The sequence below is a fragment of the Labeo rohita genome, chromosome 18 (genome assembly GCF_022985175.1).
Source record: "Labeo rohita strain BAU-BD-2019 chromosome 18, IGBB_LRoh.1.0, whole genome shotgun sequence".
NCBI classification, from domain to species: Eukaryota; Metazoa; Chordata; class Actinopteri; order Cypriniformes; family Cyprinidae; genus Labeo; species Labeo rohita.
This window is the reverse complement of record NC_066886.1, coordinates 4,811,970-4,827,541: the sequence shown is the minus strand read 5'-3', so window position 1 is coordinate 4,827,541 and position 15,572 is coordinate 4,811,970. Positions and strand designations below refer to the sequence as shown.

General features: G+C 32.6%; 1 protein-coding gene across 2 annotated transcripts; it reads left to right on the top strand.

Moving 5' to 3' along the window:
- The first annotated feature begins 796 nt into the window (after positions 1-796).
- On the top strand, positions 797-14,369 carry cd9a (CD9 molecule a). 2 transcript variants are annotated; one of them, XM_051135634.1, is made up of 8 exons: positions 797-1,178; positions 9,643-9,745; positions 9,816-9,913; positions 10,010-10,084; positions 10,166-10,267; positions 10,489-10,575; positions 12,419-12,502; positions 13,856-14,369. In XM_051135634.1, the coding sequence occupies exons 1-8, from the start codon at positions 1,110-1,112 to the stop codon at positions 13,919-13,921; spliced, it is 684 nt and encodes a 227-aa protein (XP_050991591.1). In that variant the 5' UTR covers positions 797-1,109; the 3' UTR covers positions 13,922-14,369. The 2 variants fall into 2 exon arrangements, with proteins under 2 accessions (XP_050991591.1, XP_050991592.1); XM_051135635.1 differs by lacking the exon at positions 797-1,178 and adding an exon at positions 4,952-5,191.
- The last annotated feature ends 1,203 nt before the right edge of the window (positions 14,370-15,572 follow it).

The window sequence follows — 15,572 nt, the reverse complement described above, 5'->3', positions numbered from 1 at the left end:
TTTTAGAATGATGTCTGAAGGATCTTGTGACACTGAAGACTCCAGTAATGATGCTGAAAATGTAGCTTTGATCACAGAAATAAATTATATTTTAAAATATATTCAAACAGAAAACAATTCTTTTAAATAGTAAAAATATTTCAGAATTTTACTGTTTTTGCTGTACTTCGGATCAAATAAATGCAAGCTTGGTGAACAGAAGAGACTTCTTTAAAAACAAAAATCTTACTGTTCAAAAACTTTTGACTGGTAGTGTATACTATATATATTTGTACATTCTAGATCCCTATCCATCAGATATAGAACGTGTGGATGCATATGATGATAATGATGTAATTCTTGATTATGAATTCATGTGTGTGGGAATTGCGAGTCAATGCGAGCAGCTGTGGTGCTTCACTTGATGTTTTTCTTATTTATAACATGTGAATTGAGTCTGGTTCAATTAAAAGTTAAGAAGAGTACAAGGTCAGGAATGTGAGATTGAACAATGCATCATATAAAATGAAGAAAAGGACATTTTCGCTGCAAGAGCGCATTCATTTTCAATTAATCTTCATTTACAGAAAGCGGACAGGCGCTGTAACACCCGCATATCTATAAATAATAAAGTTCACAGGACATATCTTATGCAACATTTAAAAACGCCTGGAAGAATCCACAGATCAGTGGAAGAAACCTCCGGGCTCTGCTTTGCCTGTGGTGACGTCATTCCATCATGACGTAATTCCCAGGGAATAAAGACCGAGTGGATTTTAAAAATAAATTGGGAAAAAAAGATACCTAGATAAACCCCAACAAGCATAGCTAAATAAAGCATATGCGCGATTTTCAGGAAACCTCCAAAAATAGCAACTGGGTCGATGCACAAAAAAAAGTGTTCGACCCTTGGCACGTTCGATTGTTGCCTCACCGAGCGAACGGCTGCAAAGTTGATCTTTGGTAGAAGGAATGAGGGAGTGAGTTTGTGTCCGTCGTGAGTTTTTCGTGCGCGCGCTCCCTACACGCGCGTAAAGTCACACACAGCCGCACGCGCGAGACGCCGGGACACGGACGGATCTTTACTCTTTCATTCAGTATTGTGTGTGTGAGGAGGACAGACTGCTGTGATGGCGGCGCTGACCGGAGGAGAGATGTGCGTCAAGTATCTGATGTTCGTCTTCAATTTCATATTCTGGGTGAGTGAGAAATAACTGATGTGTGCAAAGGTCGGCGTGTTTTATGATGAACTCGCGATTTCCCTCAAAGATTCATTGATGAATGCGTGTGCACAGCGTCCCGTTTAGATTCTTAATTAGTTTAGGTTGTAATTAATGACGCACGGACGACTGTGTGAAGCAATGCAACGGTATTGCGACCATTTGGCTGACCCAATTTGAAGGTTTGCAGCTCGGATTTCAGGACCCCGGACGTGTAGTTAAAATACTGTGTGTGTTTGTGAGAGTCAGTGTGTGTATGTGGTGGGACAAGCATTGAATTTTGATAGTGTTTCCTTTGAGTCCCCTCTGTTCGTGTTTGTGTGTGTCAGCTGTTCCCTCTCACGGCTGGACAGGCGCGTTCTGATTCGTGAACAAATCATTCTTTTGAACCGGTTCTTTTAAATGAATCTTTCGAACCGATTCGCCGAAGTGTTCAGTCTCGAATTCGAATTGTTATGTAGAAGACGGTATTTTGTAAATTTTATGGTGCGCAACAGTCTGGTTCTGGGAGTAAAATTGGGGGGATTAGTAAGGATTATATAAATTAATAATTTTAATTAGCAAGGATGCTTTAAATTGCTCAGAAGTGATCATTAAGACATTTATAATGGTACAAAAGATTTCTATTTCAGATAAATGCTGTTCTTCTGAGCTTTCTATTCATCAAAGAAACCTGAAAAAAATCTACTCAGCTGTTTTCAAGGTAGCAAATATAATAATAAATGTTTCTGAGCAGCAAATCAGAATTTTGGAATGATTTCTGAAGGATCATGTGACTGGAGTAATGATGCTAAAAATTCAGCTTTGAAATCACAGAAATAAATACATTTTAAAATATATTCAAATAGAAAGCAGTTATTTTAAATAGTAAAAATGTTTCAGAATTTTATTGTTTTTGCTGTAATTCAGATCAAGTAAATGTGGGCTTGGAAGGGACGACATTAAAAATCTTACTGTTAAAAAACTTTTGACTGGTAGTGTACATTACCTATGATTTTGCAAATGAAACTGCACCAAACAGAGAGCAAAGCATGCTGATTTTTAAATACTTTTTTTGCTTCAAATATTAATAAATATTGTCATGCTTTTAACTGCTTAACAAAAATGTTTCAAAAATGAATGGGAAATACTTAAAAAAGTGCAGACACTAATGCACTCTATTTGCCTAGATTGCCTGGATGACTTACTGCATGCTAAAATGCACTGTATGCTACCAGAGCACACTATGTGTAATAACATATCCCACAATGCAATGCACCCGACCTTTAATTTCATTTTTATTGGCATGCTAAACATAGAACATTATATCAATCACACTTTCTGAAATCTGCTTTTTTACTCAATATTTGTTCTAACATTTAAGATGTTTTTACACAAAACTGCTTTAAAAATTTAAAATAATTATATTATTGTCACAAAATGGTATTGCAATTCCAAATATGCATACTTAAATGCATGTTACCTAAATTATATAGCATGCAAAAGCAGTTTTCATTGTGAATTGTGGCCTAACATGTTATATTTCAGGAAAACAACAACACGCAATCAGGCTTGCACAGTATGTTTTGGGCCTAAATCCAGTTGGGTTTGCGCCGCTGTTTTTTTTTTTGGCAATACAGATCGCACCATACTGCACTGTTTTCGCATTCGGATGTTCAGTTTCAAGCCAGAGTTCATCGAACTACAGCGTATGTATAATCAAAAAGAACTGAGAATATTTATACTCTCATCTTAAATGAAATGTAATTGCATCAGTGGGAAAATGGCTACAGAGTGTGGCCTTTTATTCACAGTCTGGAGCTCTGCAAACAGATCAATGATTTGATCTTTCCGTAGTGTTTACACATTATGAGAGAGCCGGCCTACGAATAGCTTATTTCTGTCTCTATCCACATTAAACTGGGGGAAAAATCCCCTTAAACACTGTGGTGAAACAACAGACTAGATGTGAATTTTTGAACCAGTTCATAGAATTGAACCAATTCACTGCATGAATCACTAATTCTTCAACGCAGTGAATGCAACCCAGAGCCGTATGGTGCATGTGTGTGTGTGTCCAGCCCGAGGGTTTATGCGAACACACGTCCTAGATTGTCTTTAATCTGCGAGTCTATTTATAGAGCATGATAATCTCATGGACAAACTCACTGTAAACTGCATTTGTTGTGGGTTTTGATGGGGAATAATGTGCACATTATGAAATTGTGTTTTGTGTGTGTGTTGGATTTGGTGTCTTTCATTTGCACTGTGTAAATATTACTTAATATCAGCATTACTTAACACCTCCTCTGAGCTCACACACACACACACACACGCACACAGAGCCTGCAGGTCTATTGAACCATTGCAATAATGAGGCATTCATGCTCTCCACGGGCTCCTCCACTGTCTTCCCTGCCTGGATAGAGACTAAACTACCGATTTATTTAGTGACCAGAGATTTAAACATATCGTATTTGTGACATAATGTGTTTAAACAAGATAGGACAAAAATATATTTACATTCAATTTAACAATTAATTATTTGATGAGTTCATTTCACTGTTTGTGATATGTGTGGCATTGAAAAAAATGTATATGTTTTTTACAGTTTACATTATAGTTTACATAAGGACATTTGAAGCCTATTTTTAAACATTAATATTTTCAGTATAATGAAACATTCACCCTCCAATGGACATTACTATAATGTAAAAAAGCCTCATTCTCATCACTGTAAAGTGCATAAAGTAATATATAATATAGAAATTAAATCAATTGATTGCATCCAAAATGCAGTGTATATATGTACTGTGTATATTTTTATGTATATATGTGTAAACAGACAAAAAGTATATATATATATATATTTGAATATTATTTATATTATATATAAATAAATATAAATATATATTACATATTTCTATATCATTTTTGTGTCCGTATGTATGCATGTATATATATCGCTTTCAAAATAAAAGTTTGTGTTTACATAATCTGTATGTATGTATATATATATATATATATATATATAAAATTATGTATAATTTATGTTATATATAAATATATATTACATATTTAAATTATATTTAATATAAAAATTGTATGTGTGTGTTAAATATAATACACATGTGACAACTAATAGTTTACTAGATGGTAATGAAAGAGAAAAACAATATATATATATAAAATATATTTTTGTGGAAAAAATGTTTTTTATGACATTTTGAGGAAAATTAAGCACATTTACCCCTAAACTCTTTTTATCATAACATGAAAAAATAATGTAATATATATGTTATATATAATTATATATTATTTATATAAATACTGTGAAGCATTTATACACCATGGTAGTATGTGTTGTACTGAATTAAATTCATGCTAATTAAAAAAATAAATGAATTAATTAATATTTAAAATAATAATAATAATAATAATTTTTGTTAAATTTTTTTTTCATTACATCATACTCATGAGAATTACTTTTTTTTTTTTTTTTTCAAAACAAAATATTTTATTGTTATTATTTTTGTGTAATAAGGTAATGGGAATTCAGGGGTAAATGTGCTAATTATCATGAAAATGTTGCAAAACATTTTTCATTTTTGTAATCCAAAATGCATTTCTTTTGTTTTTGGTGTGAAATATGACCCAGCTAGAGCTCTAGAACAGAATGCAGTGCGAAGTCACCTGCCGACTCATACTGAAACTACAACATGTTGCCTCCCACATACCTGTGAACTCCTCCCACTGACACCCTGAATATTGTGCAACGCAGATATTTTTCCATTTCACATTCTTAAACAAAGGGAGGAAGCGTGTAACGAACAAACACCGACGTCTGTGAGCAAACTTTTAGAAACTGATCTATTTAGCTGCGTTTGTGCAGGTGAACATATACGGTTTGTTTCCCTGAAAGCAAAAGTGACTTAGACAACAATAAAATGGGTGTCGATGGATGTTCAAAATGTATTAAATACGCCTTGTTTACCTTCAACCTTTTCTTATGGGTAGGTGCAGTTTCATATTAGTGTTTTTGTGTGTGATTGTGTGAAAATAGCACGTCAGTGTTTATTTCTGAGTGTTAGTGTTGTGTTTTTATGTGGAGTTTGTGTGTGGAATGGGGTGAGAGGGTGAAGTGGGGTTGTTTTAAGGGTGTTTGTTTGGCTAAGCATTGGCATGGAGATTTGGAGCAGATTTGTCAACCTTCGGATTTATAAACAAAAGATCTGGGTCAGAGAGAATGAATCAAAGAGCAGGACGTGAACCTTGTGAACATGAAACCGTTGCGCTCAGCTTAGTGAGCAGGACGTGAATAGAAAGCAAAATAAGTCATGTGACATAATCGTAGTTTTAGCATGTGTGATGCATCTGTGTTTTTTGTGGATAACTTTGAAGCAAAATATCATGGTGCCCTTGAACACACTAAGCTGGTTTGACATTATTAATCTGCGGTTATTTTGGGTCAAACCAACAGATGTTGAATCTGATCAAATGAGTTGCACACACCGCAATATTTTTAGTGTTAAAAAGGAAGCAAGCCGTTTTTTTCCATGTGACGGAGGTTGTTTTATCTCTGGATGGAGGAAGTAAAACGAGGCATGCGGGTTTGCCGGAACAGCTGATAAACATGCATACATCCTGTATATAGCATCACATGTCTAACAGATTGACAAAACTTCTGCCAGTTTTATTTGGATTCTGTCATGTAATACTGCCTGCTGGTTTTAGAAAAGATGAAAAGATAGGCCTCTGAGCCTATTGAGTTTTACTAAGCTTGCACACATTATTACACAATTCATGCACCTGCAGTGTCCTGTTGTTTTTGTATAAAGAAACAAACAAAGCGGTCAAGCTGTCAGTGCACACCTGTTGGTAAAAAATAGGCATGTATGCTGACAGAAAAATGGTTTGCAAGTTACCTATACATCCTAAATATTTAATTCTATTGTAGTAGATGTTTTACTTTTACTTTTTTTTAAATTGTTTTAATTTTACTTTTATTTTAATTTTTTATATGTGACCCTAGACCACAAAACCAGTCATAAGTAGCACTGGATTATTTGTAGCAATAGCCAACAATACATTGTATGGGTCAAAATTACAGATTTTTCTTTTATGCCATAAATCATTAGAATATTAAGTAAAGATCATGTTCCATGAAGATATTTTGTAAATTTCCTACCATGAATATATCAAAAATTAAGTTTTGATTAGTAATATGCATTGCTTAAAAACTTTAAAAGCATATATTTTTTAGAAAATATTACATATATTACTATTTTATAGTATTTTATTTGATGTATTTTATATTTCTTTTCTTTTTTTCAGGCCACCCATATTCAGTAGTAGATGTTTTACTATTTGTATCTTTTTTTATATATATTAATATATCTTTTTTTTATTTCTATATAGTTTTATATTTAATAATTTTATTTGTTTTTATAGTAATATTTAGGGGTCGACCGTGTTTTTCAGGGCCAATATGGTTACTACGGATCAAATAGACCAATAACCTATATATATATATATATATATATATGTATATATGTCTGCTGTAAAAATGAAAATTAATGTCAAAATTAAGAACAACAAGGGCTTTGGCAAAAACATTCTTTAAATGGTTTTAAATTATCTTATTTTATTTTATTTTTATAACCATGAAAATGCTTAATATCGGCACTGATAATCGGTCGACCCCTAATAATGATAATAATAATAATAATTAGAATAATAATAATAGCTTTATTTTAAACTTAAAGCAAGTTTTTCCAAGTTGCTTGCACAGAGAACAGGAAATATACTTATCTTAATAAAATAAAATAATATAATATATTAAATAATACAATAATCCTATTAAATGAAGACTTTTTACTGATGTATTTTTATTTAATTATCGTTTATTTTCATTTTAATGTATTTTAATTTAGTACATTTAGATAATAAATAGTTGCTAGTGAAGAGTGTGGGACTGTGTGATCAGGGTTGTCAGGATGTATTTTCCTGTGGGAGTAATTATCTACGTGGCATTTGTGGCTTTATATAAACTCATTCATGGCTATAAAAGCATAAATAAATAAATACAAATCTAGGCCAAGACACATAAGCAAAGCTGGCAGCAATATAAAATGCTTAATATCGGCACTGATAATTGGTCGACCCTAATAATAATAATAATAATAGCTTTATTTTAACTTTAAAGCCGGTTTTTCAAGGTGCTTGCACAGAGAACAGGAAATGTACTTATTTAAATAAAATAAAATAAAATAATAATATAAAATAAATTGGACTGTGTGATCAGGGTTATCAGGATGTAATTTTCCTGTGGCAGTAACTATCTACGTGGCATTTATGGCTTTATATAAACTCATTCGTGGCTATAAAAGCATAAATAAATAAATACAAATCTAGGCCAAGACCCATAAGTAAAGTTGGCAGCAAGCAGGTCGTTTTTTTGCCAGCCAAGTGACTGCATTTCAGATAAATGGGAATGTAAACGGATGGATTTAGACCTCTTTAAATCAAGTCAACATCCTTTCCTCTGCTCTTCTTTTAGTGCAATTTCTGATGTTTTAGCTGTTTTCTTCCTAATGTTAAAGAAATAATTTTGATTTGTGTATTTGGTCGTCCAATATGTGTTTTTCAGGGCCAATACCGATAACTGATATGTCTGGTGTAAACTTGAAAATCAATGTCAGAATTAAGAATAACAAGGGCTCTGGCAAAAACTTTATTTAAATGCTTTTAAATTTTTTTATCGGCAAATCGTTTTTAAAAAAAATGACCGATACCAGTAACCATAAAAATGCTTAATATCGACAATAATAATAATATTTTTATTTTAACTTTACAGCAAGTTTTTTTTTAGATGATTGCACAGAGAACAGAAAATATGCTTCTTTAAATAAAATAAAATAATGATATAAAATAAATGGGACTGTGTTATCAGGGATGTCAGGGTGTAATTTTCCTGTGGCAGTAATTATCTATGTGGACTTTTGGGTTTATATAAACATTCATGGCTCTAAAAAACTAAATAAATTAAAAAAAAAACTAGGCCAAGACCCATAAGCAAAACTGGCAGCAAGCAGGTTGTGTTTTGCCAGCCAAGTGACTGCCTTTTAGATAAATGGGAATGTAAACGGATGACATTTAGACCTCTTTAAATCAAGCCAACAACTTCTGCTCTTTATTTTAAGAATGCACGATGTTAGATTTTTGTTGATTTAAAAAAAAAAAAAAAAAAAATCAACTCATTTTGGCCGATAGTTGATACCAATACCGATATGTTTCATTTTGTTTGGAAACGGCACCGTGTTTCTCCTGTGTGGGAATTATTAAGCAGTTTAAATGCGGCTTCAAACGATCCCAAATGCGGTTGTAAACGATCCCAGCCGAGGAAGAAGGGTCTTATCTACCGAAACGATCGGTTATTTTAATTTAAAAAATACAATTTAAATACTTTTTATTTTCTAACGCTTGTCTTGCCTTGCTCTCATTAAACTCTGTGTACTCTGGCTCAAGACAGTTAGGGTATGTCGAAAAAGTCCAATCGTATTTTCTCCCTCAACTTCAAAAATCATTTCAAAATCATCCTACATCGCGGCAGAAGTACCGACCCAGTCTTTGCAAAATGAACATGCAAAGAAGATCAAACACCCTTAACAAAAAGTTAAAATAGCGATATAGGACGATTTTGAAGTTGAGGGAGAACATGAGATGGGAGTTTTTCGACATACCCTAACTGTCATGAACAGGAGCAAAACAGTCCAGACAGAGTAAGACGAGACGAGCGTTTGGCATTGAGAAGTATATAAATTGTATGATTTTTATGAAAATAAGCAATCATTTTGCTAGATAAGACCCTTTTTCCTCGGCTGGGATTGTTTACAACTGCATTTGGGATCGTTTGAAGCCGCATTTAAACTGCATTCTGGAAGTTCAAAATCGGGGCACCATATCAGTAAAATGCTGATTTTTTTTTTTTTTCCTTTAAAAAACAATTTCTTTATGACTGAAGAAAGAAATACATGAACATCTTGGATGACAAGGGGGTGAGTACATTATATGTGAATCTTTGTGTTGGAAGTGGACTTCTCCTGTAAAAGCCATTATCGCCAGATTCCAATATCGGTTCGATAATATCTTGCATCCCTACATCCTAGTGGTTTCTTCCGAATATTAAAGAAATAATTTTGATTTGTGTGTATTTGCAGTAGGGGTCGACCGATGTGAGTGTTTTTTTTTTTTTTTTTAGGGCAGATACCGATAACTGATGTTTTGAACCGATATATGTGTCTAGTGTAAAAATGAAAATCGATTTCAAAATTAAGAATAACAAGGGTTTTGACAAAAACTTTCTTTAAATGCTTTCAAATTATTTTATTTTATTTTTAATTGACCCCTAAATTGTATGTATTTCAGGGTGATTTATTCACAATCTTTTGTTGTTCTATTGCAGATTGCAGGTACAGGAGTCTTGGCTATTGGAATCTGGCTGAGGTTTGATCCCAAGACGAAAAGCTTGTTTGAAGGAGACAACTCGCCTTATGTTTTCTTTACAGGTCAGTAATTTGCCTTTTGTGTTGCTGCATGTGATGATCAGCCGGTTAAAGTGAAGCGTGTGTGTTGTAGGTGTGTATATCCTCATTGCGGTCGGTGGGCTGATGATGGTCGTCGGGTTTTTTGGATGTTGTGGTGCCATCCAGGAGTCCCCTTGCATGCTGGGACTGGTAATCCCCTACATTATAATATTCTCAAATATCACTTTGTATTATTCTGATGTTATCAGCCGTGAGTTGTTGACTGCTGTTGTGTTTTTCCCACAGTTCTTCTCCTTTCTGTTGGTCATCTTTGCGGTCGAGGTGGCTGCTGGAATTTGGGGCTTTTCTAACCAGACCAAGGTGGGCGTCCCGAATGCTCAGTGCTTACGCAAACACACAGACTGATGCACCTAATTCATTTTACTATGTTTGTGCTCATAGGTTACTGAAGATATAACGAATTTCTACAAGGAAACGTACAATAATTACCAAGAAAACAAACAACCTGCTCTGAAAGAAACACTCCGTCTCATCCAGCATGGAGTAAGATCTTGTTTCTTTCTTTCAAAGATTTAATACTGTGAGTCTTGCGAACGCCAACTGCTTTGCTCGTAACAGCCCGGGAGATTGTAAACATCTACAGAAAGCGCTTGCTGTTTTTATGTGCTCTGTGCATCAGATGGTCCCTCAAACACTAATTATTCCTAGCTCGTTGACTCTGAAGCCTTGCTAATTTTTAAAGACATCTGTTCCTCATCTCTCAGCTTAACTGCTGTGGACCGTCAGGAAACATCAGGGATGAAGAGACCTGCCCGGAAAAAAAAGGGGCCCTCGATATTCTCATTACAAAGGTAACAGTGTTTATATTTAATATGTAGATGCCACTGATTAATGAGTTTTGTAATGAATCATTGGACAAAATCCATGTAGATTTTGAAGCCTATGATTAAAAATAATAATAAAATAAAAGTGAGTGGAGAAATACAGAATTGCATGTAAAAGATAAATGCAAGAAATTAAGTAAAAGAATAAATGTAATCTAAATACATGAATATGCAAATTAAATATTAGAAAAAAAAATCAGAAATAGAAATTATGAACTTTATGTAGTATTTATGCAGTCCTTCATATAACAGAGTACCCTCAAGTCAAACTTAAACGATTTATTTAATGTTATTTTAGTATCTTCCTATATACTGTTACTATTAATTAATGCTTTGAATTAGCTTTTGTTTTTAATTTTTTGTTTTCATTTTAAAGTTTTAGTAGCGTACATTTGTCTTCTTGTCATTTATTTTATGTTTTAAATATTGACTATTCAAAATATATTTTTAAATATTTACATTTATTTTTATGTCAGTTTTAGCTTTTTTTTTTAGCATTTCTAATTTTCATTTAATTTTTTACCTTTTTTTTATTTTTGTATTTTATACTCATATTTTACTTTAGTTTTTTTCACTTAATGAAAATTATTTCATAGAGCCCTATGAAATCTTTTTTTATTTTTTCGCAAATTGTTTTTTTTTTTCCCAAATCATGTTTTTTCCATTTCATTTTTTTAGATTTAATTTTTTCCATTTGAATTTTTTATTGGGTAAATTAAAAAATATTAATCAAAAAGCATGTCTAAATAATCACAATCATGGAACTTACACAATTGAACAGCAATTTATTAAAGGTTTAACAAAAATAACTTGTTTAAGGCCCTATAAAATTAGTTTTTTTTTTCTCAAATTCAGTCTAATTTTTGCCAAATTCCATTCATTTTCTGGGTTCTATTTTAATGCTTTCAATAAATAGTTTTAAAATTAAAAGCATTTCTGATTTTGATTTTTTTTTTTTTTTTTTTTTTTTTTTTTTAGAAATAATTTTTAAATACATTTCTCTGCTAAATATCCCTTAAAAATGTTTTTTTTATTGATAATTTTATTAGTAGTATTAGTAGTATTATCATTGCATTAAGTAATATATTTCTGTCACAGTTTCTTCTTGAAACTGTGAAGAAACTTTTATTTTGACGGGTTGCTGTGAAGACCTTTAAGTTTCTGTTTGTATATATATCATATGACAATATTTTTTTCATGAATGAAGTGATAAATCTGGTATGTGCCAAGGCACATCATAACTTCTTAAAATTGTTATTCAGTTTATAAGTTTCATGTCCATGTTTTTGGTGGACACACAGTTGTAAGAATACACTAGCACTTCCATCAAATATCAGTCAGTGGTTAACAGTTGACCGTACTGGACCAGATCCTTCTAGGCAGCAAGTCTGATTGTGAAGTGCTTTTACTCCAGTTTAGCTCTGATTCGATGCACTGGAATGTTTTTAACCTGGAGTGCCCTGCGTACAGCTCAGCTTGAATGAGTCAGTGAAACACACTGTTTACTCTACCAGTAGAAGTTCAAGTAAGAGGTCATCACAGCATAGTAAATGTTTACAAAATTGTGAAAAGTTGATCTGTTTTTGCATTGCCTAAGTGGAGGGAAATAAGATCCAGCAGAGTTTAAGTAAACTGATGAAGTGTTGACTCAACCCTGTTTTATATCAGACATATGTTTTCCACCAAACAAAGACATTCATTCTCAGTTTAATCATTAGGACAGATGAAAAGATAGCATAAAACAACACTGATAAACCGTAAGTCCATAAATCCTTTTGTACCTGTTCCAAATCTTGTTTTGTGTGTTCAGAGCTGCCCTGATGCCATTGATGAAGTCTTTAACTCCAAACTTCATATTATTGGAGGCGTTGGAATCGGCATTGGAGTGATCATGGTAAATTATTTAATATAAATGTATATATATTTCATAAACTACCAGTCAAATGTTTGTGAACAGTAAGATTTTGAATGTTTTTTTACTTAGTCTCTTCTGCTCACCAAGCCTGCATTTATTTGATCCAAAGTAGAGCAAAAGCAGTAAAATTGTGAAATATTTTTACGGTTTATAATAACTGTGTTGTATTTGAATATATTGTAAAATGTAATTTTTTCCTGTGATCAAAGCTACCTTTTCAGCATCATTACTCAAGTCTTTAGTCTCACATGATCCTTCAGAAATCATTCTAATATGCTGATTTGCTATTCAAGAAACATTTTTATTATTATTATCAATATTTAAAACAGTTGAGGACATTTTTTTTTTTTTTTTTTTTTTAAGGATTCTTTGACATTTATCTGAAATAAAAAGCTTTTATAACATTATACACTATACCATTCAAAAGCTTGGAGTCAGTGTAATGCTAATAATTCAGCTTCGAAATCACAGGAATAAATTAAATTTTAAAATATATACAAATAGAAAACCGATACTTTAAATAGTAAAAGTATTTTAAAATGTTACTGTTTTTGCTGTACTTTGGATCATATAAATACAGGCTTGGTGAGCAGAAGAGACTTCTTTAAAAAAAAAAAAACAAAGATAAATCTTACTGTTCAAAAACTTTTTACTGTTAGTGTATATACATTTATATTTTTTACTGTTAGTGTATATACATTTATATATTTTTTTTATTTAAAAATGCCTAATTTTATTTATATATACTCATTACCATTCAAAAGTTTGGTTTTTTTTTAAAGAAATGAATGCTTTTATTTAGCAAGGATGGATCAAGTTGATCAAAAGTGAAAGTAAAGACCTTTATAATGTTACAAAAGATTTAAATTTCAAATCAGTGCAGTTCTTTTGAACTTTGTTTAGGAAAAGACAAAAAAAATGACTGTTTCAACAAAAATACTAATCAGCACAAGTGTTTTCAGCATTGATGATAATCAGAAATGTTTCTTGAGCAGCAAATCAGCATATTAGGATCATGTGACACTGAAGACTGGAGTAATGATGCTGAAAATTTAGCTTTGATCACAGGAGTGAATTACATATTTAAAATGCATTTAAACTGAAAACAGTTCTTTTAAATTATAATAATATTTCAGAATATTACTCTTTTTACTGCATCAAATAAATGCAGCCTTGGTGAGCATTCTTTCAAAAATACAAAACATCTTACCAACCCAAAACATTCGATTGAGCGTGCATGGATGTTTATTGCTGATTGATTACCATGATTGTAATGCTTTTTTGAAAAAGTGAATAGTCACGTACAAATGTATGTGTTCTCCATGTGCGCAGATCTTCGGCATGATCTTTAGCATGATGCTGTGCTGTGCCATCCGGAAAACCCGGGAGATTGTGTGAGGGTCCGGTTGCCTGGGAAACTGCCAGTATATTTGTGTTGCATGATGTCTGTCCCAAAGCACTGTCTTGAACATGACCTCATCAGCTAAGAGCCAGTTAGATCACAGCGTCAGGCACACAACCTCTTCACGTCTCTGATTGACTGGAATTCACTCTTTTTCTTAGTGCAGCTGTATCACTGGTTCAGTCACGAGTAATGAGAGAACAGGGTTGGTTTAGCATTCCAAGCCCATTTGAAAAGGCCTTCAAGTCTAACTTTTTATATTTTTTTATCGTTCATAATAGATTTTAAGGATTAACCATTTGTTCGCTTTGTTGTACTCGCAGTACTGCTTGATATGAATTGTTCTGAACTTTTCTAATGTTTTGTTTTTGATTTGTGAATAGGGTTGATTGATTTACCCACATCGGTGCATACGGCTCAAATAAAAGCCAAATTATTCATGAATCTTGTAGTGGAATGTGTTTTTTCGAGTATCCAGGATGAAGTGTGTTTGTATGCATCTGTTTAAACATTCTTCACTCAACAGGCTGATAAGAGTCATTGTGAAGGGGCTGATACCCAAAACTTTATCCCGTTTCCCATAATCACAGTGTCACTCCATTATGTGACCGTTTACAACCTCTCAGTTTCCTTAATCTTGTTTGTGTCATTTTCACCTTCCGTTGTTCCCCCTTCTTCCTGTTTGTTGTAATTTGGTCTCAATTAGGCTCAAATTTGCCTAAACTGAGTTTTGGGAAAGTGGTGGTATAATTATGAACAGCCTCTATCTCTTGCCTTTGATTTTGTGTGAGCTCTGTTTCTCAAACACAACAGTGACACATTGTGAAAAAATGTTTCTTTCTCATAATAAGTGACAGTATGACTCACCAACAAACCCAAACAGATCGAGCCAACAAAGATCAGAGACTGTGAAATCATATTAAAGCATGCAAAGGCACACCCATCAAAACATTTCCTTTACTGTAATTTTAACAAAGTCACTTAAAAATATAAAAATAAATGTTTTTCATTGTGAGGGGTTATGCACTCACACGCACACACACACACACACACACACACACACATATGTTCAGTAATTTCACTTTAATGGACATAAATAGGTTCTTTTCATTGCCATTAAAATAAACATAAACATAGGAGTAAAAAAAAACACTAATTTTAGAAGAAAATTTCAAACAGCACTTAGAGGCTTTTGCATCTGAACTATATATTGTTTAGATGTTAAATTAGATTACTGTTTTTTTAGTTATTTTGTTGACTTTTTTCCATTTTTAATAGTTGTATTTTTAAAATATGTATAGTTTTTATTTTTTATTTCAATTTTAGTACATCAAGGAATAAGGGTCTTATCTAGCAGAGAAAAAATTACATTTATATACTTTTTAACAACAAACGCTCATCTTGCCCTAGCTTGACTTCAGGCATTAAAGGAAAGTTCCACTTCCAGAACAATTTACAAATAATTTACTCGCCCCCTTGTCATCCACGATGTTCAAGTCTTTCTTTCTTCAGTCGTAAAGAAATTGTTTTTTGAGGAAAACATTTCAGCATTTTTCCCCATATAATGGACTGATATGGTGCCCCGATTTTGAATTTCCAAAATGCAGTTTAAATGTGGCTTCAAACGATCCCAAATGCGGTTGTAAA